General features: G+C 42.5%; 1 protein-coding gene across 3 annotated transcripts in view; it reads left to right on the forward strand.

The window, feature by feature from the left end:
* The window catches only part of CHDH (choline dehydrogenase), a 62,641-nt gene extending 43,694 nt beyond the window's left edge, over nt 1–18,947 (forward strand). For 2 of the 3 annotated variants that reach the window (XM_057705792.1, XM_057705791.1), the window contains exons 7-9: nt 13,121–13,263; nt 13,738–13,840; nt 14,604–18,947. In XM_057705792.1, coding sequence (XP_057561775.1) covers nt 13,121–13,263; nt 13,738–13,840; nt 14,604–15,022 — 665 coding nt within the window. In that variant the 3' untranslated portion in view covers nt 15,023–18,947. The remainder of the gene's footprint in view (nt 1–13,120; nt 13,264–13,737; nt 13,841–14,603) is intronic. The other variant, XM_057705793.1, reaches the window with a different exon arrangement.
* The last annotated feature ends 355 nt before the right edge of the window (nt 18,948–19,302 follow it).

Here is a 19,302-nt window from a genome sequence, read left to right on the forward strand (position 1 = left end):
ATATAGCTCCATCTCATCCCTTTTTATAGCTGAGTAATATTCCATTGTATATATATGCCACATCTTCTTTATCCATTCATTTGTTGATGGGCATTTCGGTTGCTTCCATGTCCTGGCAATTGTAAATAGTGCTGCAATAAACATTATGGTACAAGTTTCTTTTGGGATGATGGTTTTCTTTGGGTATATGCCCAGGAGTGGGATTACTGGATCATAAGGTAGTTCTATTTGTAGTTTTTTAAGGAACCTCCAAATTGTTTTCCATAGTGGCTGTACCAACTTACAGTCCCACCAACAGTGCAGGAGAGTTCCCTTTTCTCCACACCCTCTCCAACATTTGTTGTTTCCAGATTTTGTGATGATGGCCATTCTGATCCGTGTGAGGTGATACCTCACTGGGGCTTTGACTTGCATTTCTCTGATGATGAGTGATATTGAGCATCTTTTCATGTGTTTGTTGGCCATCTGTATGTCTTCTTTGGAGAAATGTCTGTTTAGGTCTTCTGTCCATTTGTGGATTGGGTTATTTGCTTTTTTGGTATTAAGCTGCATGAGCTGCTTGTATATTTTGGGGGTTAGTCCTTTGTCCGTTGTTTCATAGGCAATTATTTTTTCCCATTCTGAGGGTTGCCTTTTAGTCTTGTTTATGGTTTCTTTCGCTGTGCAAAAGCTTTTAAGTTTCATGAGGTCCCATTTGTTTATTCTTGATTTTATTTCCATGATTCTAGGAGGTGGGTCAAAAAGGACCTTGCTTTGATGTATGTCATAGAGTGTTCTGCCTATGTTTTCCTCTAGGAGTTTTATAGTGTCTGGCCTTACATGTAGGTCTTTAATCCATTTGGAGTTTATTTTTGTATATGGTGTTAGGAAGTGTTCTAATTTCATTCTTTTACATGTTGCTGTCCAATTTTCCCAGCACCACTTATTGAAGAGACTTTTTTCCATTGTATATTCGTGCCTCCTTTGTCAAAGATAAGGTGCCCATATGTGTTTGGGCTTACTTCTGAGTTCTCTATTCTATTCCATTGATCGTCCTTTCTATTTTTGTGCCAGTACCATACTGTCTTGATCACTATGGCCTTGTAGTATAGTTTGAAGTCAGGAAGCCTGATTCCACCAACTCCATTTTTCCTTCTCAAGATTGCTTTGGCTATTCGGGGTCTTTTGTGTTTCCATACAAATCGTAAGATTTCTTGCTCTAGTTCTGTGAAAAATGCCATTGGTAATTTGATCGGGATTGCATTGAATCTGTAAATTGCTTTGGGTAGTACAGTCATTTTCACTATGTTGATTCTTCCAATCCAGGAACATGGTATGTCCCTCCATCTGTTTGTGTCGTCACGTATATCTTTTTGAATTATGGTTTTCTCAAGGTATGTGCCCAGGAGTGGGACTGCTGTCACATGGTAGTTCTATTTTTAGCTTTTAAAGGAATCTCTGTATATCACAGTAACTCTTTTATCAGACATATTATGTTTGTGGAAGAATGCTTGATGTTATAAGAGGTAGTGAGACATGTCATATGCACAGGACTAGCATTAGTGGTAGGAAGTTTTTTCAAAGTAAATATATTCATTGTATCGGAATGGAGGGTAGGGTGCTTGAATTCATAGGGAAGAAATTGTTAGGAATAGTCTTTTGATAATAAAGATGGTTGTGTATAGTTCTGGTATGTAGGGGTTATGGGACGCTCTTAGAAATAGGATTGTTGAGCAAATGTTTATTATGATAATGTTGGCGTATTCTGCTAAGAAAAACATGGCGAGTGGGCCTGCTGCATATTCTACATTGAAGCCTGCTACAAGCTCAGATTCTCCTTCTGTTAGGTCACAGTGGGCTCGGTTAGTTTCTGTTAGAGTGGAAACAAATCTTATTATAGCTAAGGGTCATGATGGGAAAATTATTCATAAATGCTCTTGTGATGAGGGTTGAGAGGGTAAAAGCCCCATTTCTTAAGAGGACTAATGAAAGAATAATTGCATGTGAAATTATTTGTGCCACTGCTCATAGGGCTTCAGTTAATGTGTATTTTGAGTCGGAACCCCATCCGGATCATAAAATGGAGTACACAGCTAGGCTTGATGTAGCTAGCGTAAATAATCCCCCTAGACTGATATTAATAAGGGGGTAAGATATGGGGCGGGGGATTCATATGGTTAGGGCTAGGATTGGTGCAACGATAAATATGGAAATGGAGGATATAGCTGGTCTTAGTGGTTCTTTAGTGACTAATTTGACCGCTTCAGCAATGGATTATAATAGGCCACATGATCCTTTTCAAAGTTGCATATAACCTAAAATTTTTTGTTCAATTAATGTTAGGAATGCTACAGCTAGAAGAATGAGAATAACAAGTTTTAAGATATTAATTATAAACATTTTGTTAGGGAGAGGATTTGAACCTCTGGTTATAAAGGTTTAAGTTTTACACAATTACCAGGCTCTGCCACCTTAACAAACCTTGGTCTTGGGTAATATTTTGTCTGTATTAATTAAGATTATATCATTAATTGGTTTTTAAGGCGCCTGTAAAGTGGGCCTTATTTCTCTTGTCCTTTCATACTGGGAGAAATATATAATATATAGAAACCGGTCTAAACTCAGATCACATGGGACTTTAATCGTGGAACAGGCAAACTTTTAATAGCAGTTACACCACTGGGGTGTTCTGATCCAACATCGAGGTCATAAACCCTATTGTTGATATGAATTCTAGTACAGGGTTGTGCTGTCATCCCTAGGGTAACCTGTTGATCAGTTTTTTGGATTCAGTAAGTGATGACTTTAATCACTTGGAGGCGTTTTTGTTCTCCAAGGTCACCCCAACCAAAACTGTCAACCTATAAAATTTTGTTATCCCTTGGTGATTTAGTTAGGTTTTTTGGGGTTAATTAATTAAAGTTCCATAGGGCCTTCCCATATTATTTTACTATCCCTGCCTCTTCATGGGAAGGTCAGTTTCACTGATTGAAAGGAGGAGACGGTAAAACCCTCGCGTGGCCATTCATACAAGTCCTTATTTAGAAAACAAATGATGATGCCACCTTTGCAGAGTCAGGATACCGTGGCCGTTTTACAGTTGTCACTGGACAGGCAGTGCCTGTAACACTAGTTATGCTAGAGATGATGTTTTTGGTAAGCAGATGGGGTTTGTGTTTGCCAAGTTCCTTTTATTTTTTTAAAATTTTCCTTGAGTGCGTGTCTGTGTTGGATTAACAGTGTTTAATAATAATATAATGTAATGCTGAGTTGTATTTATTTACTGTTAATTATCAGTATATTATTAGTTACTGATGTAAACTTATGCAAGGAAATATACTTCTTGTTACTCATATTAAGATTATTACCTCTGTCGGTCAGTAGATTAGTCCAGTATAAATCTAGGAGTTGATTTGCTTGTTATCGGTATTAAGGTAAAGTTATTGCTGTGCTTGAACACTTTCTTAATTGGTGGCTGCTTTTAAACCAGCTATGGTGGTGTTGGTCTTTACTCTCTAGATGAGGTGGTATCCATTTCTAAAAAGCTGTACCTATTTAGATAACATTTAAAAATACATGAAATTTTATAATTTTTTTTGTTAATTTTTAAAGTTGAACTGAAATTCTTTTTTTGGACCACCAGTTATCACCAGGCTTGTTAGGCTTGTCACCTCTACTTAGAAATCTTCTCACAGTTTTGCTACATAGATGAGTTTAGAATCTAATAAGCTGTTCATAAGTAGCTCATCTGGTTTCGGGAATTTAAGTTCTCTTTGTTAAATGTTCACTTGTTAAATCATTATGCAAAAGGTACAAGAGGTAAATTTTGCTTTTTGTTACTTTAAATGCTTTTTTTCATCATTCCCTTGTGGTGCTTTCTCTATAGCACCAGAAGATATTTTTAATTTCTATCTCCTATACTTTAAATGTTGAGTGAATCTTTTATTTAATCCGCTTATATTAGTAGATATGGGGAGAGATGTTGGGTTAGATTTAGTTCAAAGTATTCATAAATTATGAAGTCTCCTAGGTGTAAACTAGGTGCTTTATTTAAGCTATGCTTTGATTTATCCAAGCACACTTTCCGGTATGCTTACCTCGTTATGACTTGTCTCCTCTTGTATGATTAGTATTTGCTAATAGATTATAGGAAATTATTATAATACTGGAGGAGGGTGATGGGCAGTGTGTGTGCGCTTCATGGCCTTATTCAGTTAAGCACTGTATGCTTCATTTACTACTAAATCCTCCTTTGGTTTTTAGTTTTCATAATTCGTGTGTGAGAAATATATTCTTGAAATAGGGAATATAGCCCATTTCTTCTCATCCTATAGGCTACACCTTGACCTAATATTTTTATATATGATAATTATGCTTACGTTTATTCCTTTTTAGGGTTTGCTGAAGATGGTGGTATATAGACTGAATTAGCAAGGGTTGGTGAGGTTTCTCGATTATAAAACAGGCTCCTCTAGAGGGGTGTGAAGCACCTCCAAGTCCTTTGAGTTTTAAACTATTGCTAGTAGTTCTCTGATGAATAATTTTGTTCTTGTAATTATTTGGGTTTAGGGCTAAGCAGAGTGGGATATCAGCTAATCCCAGTTTCGGTCTCAGCTATCATGTAGTCAGGAAATACTAAAGTCATCTTTGTAGTCTATTTTTATTCTAGTTATGGCTTTTCATGGCTTAGTTAAAATTTAACTTCATTTTATATCACTCTTTAACACACTTTACGCCGAGTTTCTGTTAATTTGGGTTAATTGTATGACAGTGGTGGCTGGCACAAAATTTACCAACCCTAGTTAATATAACTAAGTCGAACTTCCGTTTATGGCTTAATTTTTATCACTGCTGTTTCCTGTGGGGAGTGGTTAAGGTGCTATGAGCTATTCATATTAGTGTCCTTGATGCCTGTTCCTTTTAATCTTAATGATTTAGAGGACATTCTCACTGGGGCGCAGATGCTTACATGTGTAATTTTATTTAAAAATTAACAGAAAGCCTGGGACCAAACCTGTGTGTTTATGGACTTCGTAAACTCATCCAGGCATTTTCAGTGCCTTGCTTTAGATTTTAAGCTACATTAACAAGCTGTTTTTACATAGTGAAGTAACACGTATATAGTTTTATGTGGTTTATGTTGGGTTTAGTGTTAAAATTTTGATAAAAAATGGTTATATAAATGGTAAATATCTAAGTAGTTTTTTGGTAAGTTGGGGTTTATTTCCTAGGTCTATCTCATTTTGAGCGTTATTTATGTTTATTGGGTAGACAGCTAAGTTCTATGTCTTTATATGTTTTTGCCTTGTTCTGGGGGTTTAGCAGGGCATCATAGGCATGTAGAGCATGGGATTTAGTGGGAGGTAAGGAGGGTTTGTTAAATAGGTTGTTTACCTATTCAGTGCATTGTATAAGTGTACATATGTGTATGTGTGTGTATGTGGGTCTGTAATTCCCTTATGTCCTGTAACCATTGACCGAATAACACCTTATGGTTGATGATGTTGGTAAATAATATTCAATTAAAGTCCAGCTACAATTTATTTGACTCTGTTAAGGCCTCAGACGGCCATAGCTGAGTCATAGCATCCTGCGTGAAATCACAGTTGTGTGTGAGTCATTAGTCCATGGCTGATTAGTCACTAGTCCATTGAGATGTCTTATTTAAGAGGAAGGAGTGGGAGATATTAGGTGAGATGGTCCTGAAGTAAGAACTAGATGTCTGATAAAGTTCATTAGTAGAAATCCCTCCAAGTTATGGTTCCAAAGCAAGAAGAGGGACACCTGCCGAGCGGGTTGATGGTTTCGCGCGGCTTGCTGATTAAGCTCTTGATCTATTGGATGTGATACGCATGTTGACTAGAATTGATATGACTTATGTGCTATGTATGATTAATAATATGTAGTGTGTAATATTAATCATATAATGTACATGCTTATAAGCATGGGGTAAATAATGCACATTATGTATATAATGTATTACAAATGATATGGTATGTATGTACATATTAATGTGGCAGTGCACATATACATGAAGTACATAGTAGTTTACGGTAAAAAAGAGGTTATTTTAATACTGACATGGTACTTAATAATCTTGTAAATGTCCTATAACAAAATTTTGGGGAATAGTTTAAGTAGAATTTCAGCTTTGGGTGCTGATGGTGGAGCTGGAGCTTCTTCCTTGGGTCTTAGGGAGATAATATTATTCTCCTTTTCTGGTTTATAAGACCAGGGTGATAGATATACTACAAAGATGCTTCATTTTAGGAAATTATTTTCAGTGAGGCTAGTTAACTGGTGTTACTACTAGAATTAAAAAGAAATATAAAATAGATGCTAGTTGTCCAATAGTAATGAAGGTGTATTCTACGGGTTGTTCTCCAATTCATGGTAGTGTTAATAGGTCTGCCACTAATACTCAAAATAGGCACTGGCCGAGAGGTCGAAATGTTGTGCTTCATTGTTTAGATGTATGGAGCACTGGGATGAGTGCCAGAATTAAGATTGGAAAGATTAGGGCCAGTAATCCTCCTAGATTATTGGGGATTGATGGCAGGATTGTGTATGCAAATAGGAAGTACCACTGGCTTGATATGGGGTGGTGTTTTGAGAGGGTTTGCTGGGGTGTAGTTATCAGGGTCTCCTAATAAATCAGGTGAAAACAGCACTCACATTATTAGTACTAGAACTAGTAATAAGGCACCTAAAATGTGTTTGATTGTATAGTAGGGGTGAAATGGAATTTTGTCTATATCCAATGAGATTCCTGTGGGGCTATCAGATCCTGTTTCGTGAAGGAATAGTAAGTGCACAGCTGCTAGTGCTGCAAAAAGGAGTGGGAGAGTAAAATGGAAAGCGAAGAACCATGTAAAAGTTGCTTTATCTACTGAAAAGCCACCTCAGATTCATTCGACAAGGCTTATGCCAATATATGGAATTGCTGGGAGGGGATTAGTCATGACTGTTGCTCTTCAGAATGATAATTGTTCTCAAGGCAAGACAGCCTATAAATGCTGTGGTTATGACTGTAAATAATAAGATGATTTCAGTGTTTCACATTTCTAAAAAAGTATAGGATCCATAACATAAGCCCTGTCCTATGGGAATAAACAGGCAGATAAAAAATATGGAGGCTTTGTCTGCATGTAGATATCAGATAACTCACCCATAGTTAACATCTCATCAGATGTGTTACTGATGAGAAAGAGCTTATTGTGTCTGATGTGTAATATATTGGTAGGAATAAGCCTGTTAAGATTCATAATACTAAACAAACGCCCAGTAAGGAACCAAAATGTCATCATGATGAAATGTCTGATGGGGCTAGAAGATCAATGCATTGTTAATAATTTTTATTAATTAGGGTGTAACTTTTGGATGTTGGTCATTAGTGTTCTTGTAGTTGAATAACAACGAGGATTTTTCATGTCATTGGCTATGTAAGAATAATAACATACATTGTATTTAAGTACTATTTTTGTAATTAGTTTTGTGCAGTTTTCTTCAAAACCTTTGCCTATTTATGGTGGACTTGGGTTGATTGTGGGTTGTAGTGTTGGTTGTGGGATTGTGTTGAATTTTGGTGGCTCATTTTTGGGTTTAATAGTATTTTTGATTTATTTAGGGGGGATGTTGGTAGTGTTTGGTTATACGACAGCTGTTGGCTACTGAACAGCATCCTGAAGTTTGAGTCTCTAATAAGACTGTTTTAGGTACATTTCTTTCAAGGTTGATAATAGAATTTTCAATGGTATTTTATGTTTTAAAAGGTGGGGAAGTGGAGATTGTATTTAAGTTTAATAGGCTAGGGGATTGAGTGACAATCTACAGGTGATTCTGGATTTTTTGGTGAAGAGGCTATAGGAATTGCAGCATTGTATACTTATGGTATTTGATTAGTAATTGTTACAGGTTGGTCATTGCTTATTGGTGCTGTAGTTATTATAGAAGTTACTTGTGGTAATTAAATAGAATTATGCTTAGGGTGAGGGGAATGAGAGAAAATAGTTTGATTAGGCCTTTTTCGTCTGATACTAGTGTAGAAAATCTTACTTGAATGAGGAAGGTAGTTTTGGTAAAATACTTTCTAGTCTGATTAAATCTAGGAGGGATGATGCTGAAAGGCTTCTTCCCATATCTTAGAGTTACACTGTTACAATCATTGATCTCATATGGAACTATATATATAGCTCATCATTTTACCAGAGGCTTAGTCATTTGGTAATGCAAGAAACAATTTTGTAAAACAGGCGATATAAATAATACAGCTAGCAGTATTAGTAAGGTCATAAGTAAAAATTTAAGTCAAGAACTTCCATTAGGTGCAGCCCAGTATATCCCAATTCATCTGACTCAGTCTGTTGAGTACCAGTTCTTATCTTTAAGGGAAATTATATATTGGCATTGTCCATGAGGCACCCAGCCCAATTTCCTAGTGTTACTAGGCTGGTTATCCCTAGTATGGTTTAATTGTCCCCAACGTAAGGGAGGCTTTAAATTTAAATGACCACAGCCTGGTGTTAACCTCCTGGTTGCAGATCATGGAGCATCTGATCTTCATCCAAAGAAAGATGACTGAGTTAAGCTTTAGAAACAAACTTAGAGTGTCCTTTTATAATTCAGTTAAACACTGCAACAATATAACATAACAGCAAGGAATTATCTGAGATGTGAGTCTTAGTGAACACAGACCTCAATAAGAATTTGATAGTCACTGAAACCTCTCTTTCTCTCTAAAATTACCCTCATTTTTATCAAATATAACCAAATCAAGATTAATTTGTCTGCTAATTAAGTCTGATTGATAAAAGGCCTCCCAAGGCCAGGAAAGCCACGCCAAGGGCTTTGTCACAGATTTTGCCTTACAGATTTAGGTGAATTCCTCCCTTTTTGAGGTCTGCAAAATACCTTGAGGTTCATGCACCTGTTAGGAGATGGCCTTTCTAATTTATCTGATAAAGCTGCTGGGAACCTAAGAGTTTACAATCTCTGGAGGGATCGGGTAGAGAGAAAAGATAAGTGTTTCAATTCTGCTTACCAAGGTATAATTTATCAAATTGCTGTAAGTCATAATTAGTTTGAGGGGAAGGGTTTCTTTATACCTGGAAAACACAGACTAAAAGCTAGCAATGTTTCAAATAGAAACCATAAAAATTAAAACCACATTCATCAGTTTATTCAGTCCTATGCAACTGATCCTTTTTATTAACAGTTTCCATTAGACTTTTAAAACGTCTTACCTGGGACTTCCCTGGCAGTCCAGTGATTAAGACTCTGCCTTCCAGTGCAGGTTTGATCCCTGGTCAGAGAACTAAGATCCCACGTGCCTCACAGTGCAGCCAAAAATTTTAAGTAAATAAATAAATGAATGAAATAGCTACTCAAAAAAAAATGTTTAAAAAGCTTCCATCCTCTTAAAAGTCTTACCTAGTTTAGTAGTGTGATTTAAAAGTTATCAGAAACCTTTACTTGTCTAAAGTTCTTTCTATGAATCTTCTTGAAGATGAAGCAGTCTTGCAAAGCAACAGTTTAACTGTCTGTGAATGACAAAAAGTCTTAAAAAGGCAAGGTTAAAGATCTGATTACAGTGTTTTTGAAAAAGAAGCTTAACCACGTTTCTGTGACATACAACATTTTAAGATAACTAAAAGTATAACAATACCAGGACATATCCAAATTTCAGAAACTTTGTATAATTTCTAGAATGTGTATATTAATAATATTTACCCAAAGAGTGTATTCTAAGTAGGTTTATCACTTGTGTGATAATGCTTTGGTATGTGTAATTTAACATACCAAATAATACTAGTTAAATATTTCTCTTTGAAATGCCTCAGAGGCCCTCTGAAGTGTCCCCAAGTTAGCTGGAGGTCAAAAGAACTTTAAAATTTGATATTTGGGAAGTTTGTCAAAAGGTTTCAAAACACTTTGTCAAATGAGATCATAGGTCACTGTGAGATAATACTTATTCCTTAACCAAAGTTACAAGAGACATCAAAAGCAGCATTCCAAGGAAACTTTCTCTCTTCCTAGAGAGAAAACCAGATCCAGCCTGCTTTTAACAACAAAATTCACTTAACTGCACTCTACACCTAGCCAATGCTGACCATCCACGAACCCTCCATCACTTCTGTATCCATGTTAGTCTGTCTCCATTCTCTTCTCCATCAAGAAACAACTAGCTATCAGACAAACTCACTTTCTTTTCCTTTAATAAAATGCAATTCCATTCCTCATACCTTCTTCACTGAAAACACACATCCTCCTTTCCTGCTGTGTACTGAAATGCTTCCTTTATTATTTCTATTAGCTTTAATCACATGTTTAAATTAGAGTCCTCAACTCTTAAAAACCTTAATTTCTAGTGAAAACTAAGAGGTAAGCAATTATAAACTTTTACATTAGCATTCTATAGATTGGTGAACATAAATACTACTGATGATTTCTAAAAACGTTTGCTTTCTTATAGAGAACATCTCAGGGTGGCACCAAACATATTAGCCCTAAATACCTTTACTTTCTTTGTTTAGTAACTGATATCTCAGTGTCTTCTTTTATTTGGGAATGACCTAGCTATTCAATAAACTTCTGTCACTTAATTTAGAACTCTAAATTTCAAGTATGTTTCCAAATATCTGGAAAGATTATTCTTAAGTAGACATTCCTAAAATATAAATATTCCTAAAAAGTTCACCCAAAAGCTCTTATCTCACTTGCATTTAATTCACTTATAAAATTTCATCATACCAAGTTATTTTCCTTGCTGACAAATTTGCAACAGATATAATAAGATCTTATTTGACTTCTATTAAACCTAGGTACAATAAAGGTATTATACTTAATATCTGGTATTAAACTTAGTTTGTTAATTTAAAGAGATATGTCTTTAGCATCATTGACATTAATACTGAATATTTTCAGTTCACATGAACCTGAAATTCATTCTGGCCAGTTACCTTCTGTATTTTTGAAAATTTTTACAAGTGCTTACTTAAGTAGAGCTCATTGAAAAATTAATTTTGGTAATGCCATCCAAAGGTAAGAACATACATATAATGCACACAGATATATAGACAAACAACCAGAGATCTCATAGCTTCAGCTTCTAAACTCATTCATGAATCAGGTATTGTAATGTAAAACTCACTAGTTCATAAATAATAATTGGAATAAGTAAAATTTGGAAAGGCTTCTTTCCCTGCTTTCCCCCCCCTCAATCTCAGGAATTAGAGATGATCTAGATAAGTGATCCTGAGAGCCCTGGTCTCAAGGCACAGAGCAAGAAAAGCAAGTTGGCCTAGAAGGAGTTATTCCCTCAGGGTCAGAATTCTGAAAAGGCATTTTATTAAGTTTGCTTTTTATAAATGTATATGCGAAAAGAACCAGTTTTGGAATTTTCAAGAGTTTCACCTAAACCAATTTTCTCTGGAGTCTAAAGAATATTCTGGCCACACAGTGTTGTAATGAAATACCATCTTTTTCTCAATCATAGGCTCATAGCTAACATCTCTCCAGTCAGACAGAATTCTCCCAAGAGGGCTCTGAGTGGAACAGAACCAGAATTTCCCATTTCACAAAGCAGAATGGCCATCACAAATCACAACGCAGAACACAAAGTACAAAACACACACAAGCATGGCTTTCCTAATCACACACTCCCTTAAATACAAGATTACAGTCTCTCAGAAAACCTCCTGCAGAGAACTTCAGATCGGAGTACTGACAGAGTAAATGGAAATACCTCAGGTCTTCAGAGATTTCAAAGGGAGGACAGGAGGGCAGGTGGGAAGGAGGAGGGACAAAAGGGGTGGCCTTACGATGTCTCCTGCCACCCGCAGACGCCCAGGCATTATGGGACTTTTCCTTGGGCTTCTAGGAAGGGAGGATGGGAATTCGGCCCTACCGGAAACCAGATATCAGATAATTCAAGTTCTCTGCCCACTGGAGGTGATCAGGCTCTGGCCCTCAGATAACAGAAGCCCCTCAACCAGACTCCTGTGTCCAGAACCAGGACAGAAGAAAGGAGGGTAGGATAGGAGGGGTTGAAAAGAGGAAAAAGAGAGGGGAGGGAAAATAGGTCAACAGTCTCTTGTTCCTTAACCCAGTCAGGGCACTCTGGCCAGTGATCTGTGTCAGGAAGAGATCAGGGATAAAACGGTCCCAGTAGTGGCCCCTGGGTCTGGTCTATTTGCAGGCAAGCTGGTCCCTGAGCAGTCAGGATGCCAGTCATAGTGAAGAAGAGATCCTACCAGAGTCGCCAGTTGTTGCAGCAAGGGAGAACCCTTCCAGGGTCCACACGTGGGCTCTTGAGTTGCTCGGGAACTGTTGACCAAAACCATCCGCCTTGGCCAGGCACAAGGATAACCGTTTGCCCGAGGTGTCTCACAACAGGAGGCCCCCATACGGAACACGGTGCTGCTCTTCCCAGGAGAATTCGGGAGGGGCCAAAAGAGGGAGGAGACGACCAACCCCCAGAGTCCTTCTCGCTGGAATCCATCTTGGCTGAGAGATGCGCGTGCCACCAGAAAGGACCCTGAGTCAGACAATGGGCCAAGCCAGATGACTGGCCAGAGACAACCTGGAAACGAACCCCATTACCATAAAACCTGAGACTGTGAGCCACGTGACAGAGCAGTTCTCCTGGGTTCACCGACTGCTCTCTGCCTGGGGTGGGGGCCCTTCCCAATAAAGTCTTCTGCGTGGTCAGCCCACGTGCCTCCTCGGACAGTTCATTTCTGAGTGTCAGAGAAGAGCCCACTCTCAGGCCCTGGAAGGGGTCCCCCTTCCTACAGCAGTGGGAGGTTGGAGGGAAGAGGGCCTTGACCTTGATCACAGCCTGTGTGTGAAGGGTGGGCTGCGGTAGGTGTGGGATGCCTGTGGGACATCAAGTCCCACAGTCGAGTTGGCAGTGGTGGCGTCAGGGGAGGGGCAAAGCTGAAGCCCCGTGGCGTGGAGCGGATGTCGAAAGCCATAGTGCTGGGTGAGCCCACCTCGGGGAAGGAGGACAGAGTTGAGCACGTGGGTCCAGACACCAGAATACAGGCCAGGAAGAGGAGGAGGAACTGCCCAGGAGAGAGGAGGCTGGCCCACCTGCCATGCCCAGACGTGCTCTTCTGCCCCATCGTCCTCTGGTCCTCAGGGTATGGAGCCACGGCCCACCTGGAAACAGGCGGGTTCATCCGGAGCCAGCCTGGGGTGCCCCACCCGGACATCCAGTTCCACTTCCTGCCGTCTCAGGTGATCGACCACGGGCGGATTCCGCCGCAGCAGGAGGCTTACCAGGTGGGCAGGTGGTCTCCCCACCTCCGCAGGGCCTTCCGGGTGGGGGGCCCAGAAGCCCGTGCGCTGCCCTCCAGCTGCTCGGAGTGTCTGAGGGGAGGGAAGTGGGGTGGGGAGGCAGAGGTAGAGTGAGACAGACGGCGTGGTGCACCGCAAGGCCAGACCCACAGCCAGCTCGGGGCGGATGCTCTAGGTCCTGAGCACTAGACGTGAACAAAGAGGCCCGCTCTGCCCGGGCACTGCCAGCCCCTGAACCTTTTGAACTATCAGGTGTAAAGCTGGGAAGCAGGAGTGATGGATTGAGGTGGTTTTGATGCCATGGGGGTGGGGTGGGGGTAAGATGCAGGTAGATGCTAACATGTATCTGCTCTTAATTGACGTCGGGTGTTGAGTTCCACACCACAGGAAACCCGGGGCTCTCTAAGTCATGAAGTTGGGGGGTTAACAGAGGTCACCACTTCCTCTGGGCTCTTGCAGGTGCATGTGGGGACCATGCGGGGCACAAGTGTGGGCTGGCTCAAACTGAGAAGTGCCAACCCCCACGACCACCCTGTGATCCAACCCAACTACTTGTCAACAGGTAATGCAGCCACCTTTGTCTCCCCCAGACCTGGGCTTGTTGGGTCATCGATGGATTGATTGAACTGAATGAATGCCTTTATGGGGTTCATTTTTGTCCCTGAATCTTGCCCCTGGACTCCATTTTTGAGACACAAGTCACATTCTGTCTTCACTCCATTATCCTGGGCTGTAAACGTGCACGTGTTGCTGTGTAGTGCCCTGGGTCACTTGAAGTAGCCCTGGGACATCATTTTACACAGTAGGCAGGATTTGCAGCTTTCAGAACAATCTACCAAGAGATGGAAGGAGGTCTGGCTGCATACAGATAGCTCACATAACATTTTTCCTACTGTTCCTGTGAGTATCTTCTAAAAGCAAATTACCATTCCTGGGCCTGCCTCTATGCACAGCAAAAATGCAGTCCCCACTGGGCAGGTTTTGCCCAGTGATACAGGGCGCTCACAGCCACACTGTGGCAGAGGCAGGGCATGTAGTCCTATCTCCATTTTATAAATAAGAAAATTCAGATCCCCGATTTAAACCGAGGGCCTCTGGGGCAAGCTGTGTCCATCTAGGATGCTGTCTGTCTGGGCTTCATGGGACTCTGCTTGGTTGCACTGTAACTGCCTTTGGGTAGGTGACAGGCAGCCTGGTGGCTCGGACCTCCATGTCCCTGAACCGTATCCCCTTAGGCAGCTTCTTGAGCCTCTGCAAGTGGAGAATCTTCCAGCAAGGCCAGCACGGTAAGAGGAGGCATCTAACCTGTTTCTTCTCCTTGACAGAAACTGACATTGATGACTTCCGTCGGTGTGTGAGGCTGACCAGAGAAATTTTTGCACAAAAAGCTCTGGCACCGTTCCGGGGGAGGGAGCTCCAGCCAGGAAGCCACGTCCAGTCAGATGAGGAGATAGACGCATTTGTGCGGGCGAAGGCAGACAGCGCCTACCACCCATCGTGCACCTGCAAGATGGGCCAGCCCTCCGATCCCACGGCAGTGGTGGACCCACAGACCAGGGTCCTCGGGGTGGAAAACCTCAGGGTGGTCGATGCCTCCATCATGCCCAGTGTGGTCAGCGGCAACCTGAACGCCCCCACCATCATGATCGCAGAGAAGGCAGCCGACATGATCAAGGGGCGGCCGGCGCTCTGGGACGAGGATGTCCCTGTCTACAAACCCAGGACCCTGGCCACCCAGCGCTGAGGCTGTCCCTGCCTGAGAAGGCTCAGCACAGCCCTTGCTCCAAATGCGCTTTCCCGAACCTCTGGAGAATGTTACAGTTCAGTGGCCAAGAACTGGATAATTTCTGAAGAAATGAGACCAGTACTGGCCAGTGAATTGGCTTCTTCCTTCCCAGCAGGTCCCTGTGGTCCCTCTGGGAAAGCCGGCATTCTGGCTGGGGCCCCTCCTCTCCGCCTCCTGGCAGGACAGTAAAAGGGAAGGGAGGCTGGTAGAGTGTGGGCAACTCCGGCCAGGTCCTTGTCTTGTATTCCACGGTGCTCTCCAACCCAGGGTCCTGCTGCCTTCCTGGGTCCTGGTGGGACTTGAGGAAAGTGGTTCTCTCCCAGCCTCCCTCTGGAGGCAAGCCCGGCCAAGAGTCCACAGGAGTTAGGGAGCGTGGAGCTCAGCTGGGATGTGTGCCTCCAGCATCCCTGGTCAGAGGGGAAGCTGCCCATGGAAGAATCTGGCTCCTCCTCTCTCTGCCGCTTCCTGACTTCACTGTCAGAGCGAGGCAGGCACTGGTGCTCAGTTAGGTCCCTCTGAGGGGCTTGCAGCCCACCTCTCCGATGCTCTGGTTCTTATTAATACCATCAGCCCGATGAGAGGAATTCTGGGCCTTTTTCCAGGACTCAGGAGTGTGCAGGGTCTCTTCACTGCCATGGGTTTCAGGATTTAGCATTTTTAAAGATTTTCCTGTTGCCAGGAAACGTAGAAACCCAGAGCAGACCTGCAAACCCAGCCCGCTCCAGAGACGGACGGCTCAGCAGTGGCCGTGGCTGGCTAATTCTCATTCTCCAGCTGTCCACAGCAGCAGACCAGGCAGGAGCCAGACTGACGGAAAAAGCAGTCAAGTAAAGCTATGATACTGATCCTGTTAAAAAAAAAAAAAAAAAAAAAAAAGCAATTGAGTGAAAGAAAAATAAATTGGCAAAGATTTGAGTTTGGGGGGAAAACCAGATACAAAGTAACCTTTAAAACAGCTCTCTGATCTTTAAACTTCTAATTCAATAATGCAATCCCGTAACTTATTTTTGAACCTAGGCTGTCATTATGCAGACTGTCGTTACAAGGTAATGAAAACTTGAAAGCATTTCGGGTTGATTTTTCTGACAATATCCAAAAGCCACTGTCTGTGGCAGGAATGAAGGGAATTGCTGTATGGAAATCTGTCATACTGGACCCAGAATCAAGAAGGGAGGAAAATGGAACATTCCAGGCTTCACCCTGGATCACAGTGGATTGAGGTGGCTTGGAGGCCAATGGCTGCAACTTATATTTCTGAGAAAGATTTCCAGAAGGGTGGAAAGAAGAAAGCCATCACACCATCCTTCCTTTAAAAATCTTTAAGCAAATGTTTAATCTTACCTGTATCTTGCTTTATTTTCTGTTCCAACGGAGGGTCAAGAAAGAAGATGCCACTTCTGCCAAGAGACATCTTTCTCCTAGAGAGGTCCCCACGTGCCCAGAGGCCTCCTCTGGGTGTTGGAGCCGCCTGCAGGGGCGAAGGAAGAGCAGGCGTGCAGGTGCCAGGCCCCCCACCGCTCTGAGGGCCACAAAGTGACACGTCAGGTGTGGGGGGGTCCCAGGCCTGACCGTGGCTGCGCTGACCTCCTCTGGCGCAGGTGTGGCAGGTGACATGGCCATTCAGTTCTGCCACTTCTCCATTCTGTGGGGCCCCCGCCTCTGAGACAGCAGCTGACGTGCTAGTGTGCGTGTGTAGATGCACAAAACGACACACGTGGGGGCGCCTGTGTGTAGGGGGGCACCCAGGGCCCCCCCCCACTCCTGCTATGGGACCTCATCCCAGGCGCTCACGCTGCCACTCACACACGTTCAGAGGAGAAGAGCATGAGTGGCATGTATCCAGGACCCGTCAGAAAACTGCCGTTGGGGTTCAGACCCAGGACAGAATATCCGGATCCGAGGCGGTTCCTCCCTCGAGCCCTGACAGCTGAGTGCTGTGGCCCATCCAGGCAGCGTGGAGCAGTGGCCTGTGTCCTGACCTGAGGGCTCCACCACCACGAAGGAACCTCTGACCGCAGAAAGAGAGAGCTGTTCGCTGAGGAAGCCAGAGAGGGGAGGAAAGTGCCGACTGGAATTGGGGAGGATGAGCCACAGTCAGGCGGCCCGAGGGGCACGGAGAGCGGCTGGTGCTCAGCCTCTTGAAGGACCGGGAAGGCGTCAGTTAAGCCCCTTAGCAAGAAGCCTGCAATAATCCCCAAATGGAAGAATGTACAGTCCCAAAATGGGTGAAAAAGCCTAACAGAAAGCTGCAAATGTGCCGAGTGGTCAGGCTTTGAGGAACACGGACCCCTCAGGAGAAGCCAGTCTTTAAACGGCTGCATCAGCAGGGGGTTCTTCCTGGTAGAATAAGAGCCAGAACACACAGCTAGAGGAGCAGCCTGCCTGCAGGTGACCAGGAAAGGGCGGGTCCCGGAAGTGGGACTCTGATGCCTTAATGTACAGCCTTTCTGCAGCCCTTGTGCAGCCTGCGGGAGTCATTTCCATAGATTCAAATAGTCTTATCTCCAGCCAAACCATGTCCCTCCACCCAAAGGTCGTTTCATGTTTCCACTGAACGACTTATCAGATCAAATACCTAGGTGCCTTTCTCTTAAAAACCAGAGAAAACACACACCCTTCTCCGCTGACCCTGTCTTGAGACGCAGTCTCCCATCACACCTCCTGCAACCATCCCCACAGGGCACCCTAACGGCCATCCTCACCCTCATTCTCTGGTTGGAAGCAAGGGCCCCAGGCCTGCTTCTCTTTCTCGCCTGCCCTCCTAGGTCCCCAGTAGGGAAGGAATATCATTTTTAGAGAAGTACAAACTTTTTCAACAAATGGAGGCATAACTGGAGTCTGTTTTTGAGTTGGGGAGGCTAGTAAAGGAGCTGGAACTCTGTGATTCTAACCAGTTTTCAGAACAAGCTGACCACCCATCCTAACAGTAAAAACCTTTGCAGGAAAACAGGCAATGGACAAAGATACTTAGGACTGTAAAACATAAACACAGAATAAACTGCTCGTTTCTCTCACAAGCGTGGCATCAACCATAAGGTAGGTTCATCAGGCAGATTAAGCCCATTCTGCGCCAGAGAAGCTTCTAGGGCCTTCGCAACCCACCCCTCCCCGCCACTGGCTGATTCTGAAACATCTCAGAATCAGGCTGAGAGGTGCTCCGTGGCCCAGCTGTCTGTATGGAAATCACAGAGACCATTTTAACAAGGTCCTTGCTGCCGTTTCTGTTTTGTGATATTATGGAAAACACAAGATGAAAGAAACTAAATGTACTATTCCTGGGGACACAACAAAATGACTTTTTTTTTAGGGGGTGGGAGGGGAACTAAAAACGAGAGACATTTAATCCTAAAAGTTTCCTGAAAGAAAAGAACCATGCTCTACAACTTCAAATTTTTCTTACAAAGGAAAATTTAATGTTAGATGAGCCGTCGAACCAGGCCTAATGCAGACAGATATTAGGAGTGGTGCAGCCTGTAAAAACGCCAGGTTAAGTGCTGACTAGAAAAGATCACTGATTATACCAGAAAACTCAGTTCTGGAAGGGCAGTTTGGGACCGAGGATGGTAAAGCCACACGGTAGGACCAATACTCAGTGGAGAGACACGGAGTCTGAGATGACGGTGACAGTAGGTTAGCCCTTTTGGAGACACAGTGCTCTCTGCAGCTGGAAGTAAGTTACTGCTGGCATCGAAGGAGCCCGGAGGGTAAGAAAAAAATCTGCATAATTACAGAAGTGCCCTCACAGAATACCTACCCCTCCCGAAGCTCTCACTGGCAAACACCAGCTCTTTGTAAGGAGATCTCCCAAACGTAATAAAATTATTACACAGTTATATTCTGAAGTTCATTTTGCATTTTAATAAAAAAGAATTTTACGTCAGGAAATAGTCATTTACAAACCTTGAAGTGTTTTTGCCTGGATCTGGAGTAAGAATGTCTTAAGAAGAGGTTTGTAAGGTCTTCATAACAAAGTGTTATTTACAAAAAAAAAAAAAAAAAAAAATTAACAGGTTATATAATATTTAAAAACTTTCAAACCAAAAATTGCTACCAGTCTTTTTGATGGCAGGGAATCCCTGCCAAGGTAACTTGACAAGGTCGGCATCATTCTGTGAACAGAAAAGGAAGCCTTGATGGGTCTGATGATCCAAAAGTGAGTTTTCATCGAGAAGTACAGTTGGAGTGTGAGTGCATTCTCATGAAAACGTCAGCCCTCATTCAGTTGAATATAAAAGCCC

This window comes from Hippopotamus amphibius, chromosome 13 (assembly GCF_030028045.1).
Source record: "Hippopotamus amphibius kiboko isolate mHipAmp2 chromosome 13, mHipAmp2.hap2, whole genome shotgun sequence".
NCBI lineage: Eukaryota > Metazoa > Chordata > Mammalia > Artiodactyla > Hippopotamidae > Hippopotamus > Hippopotamus amphibius.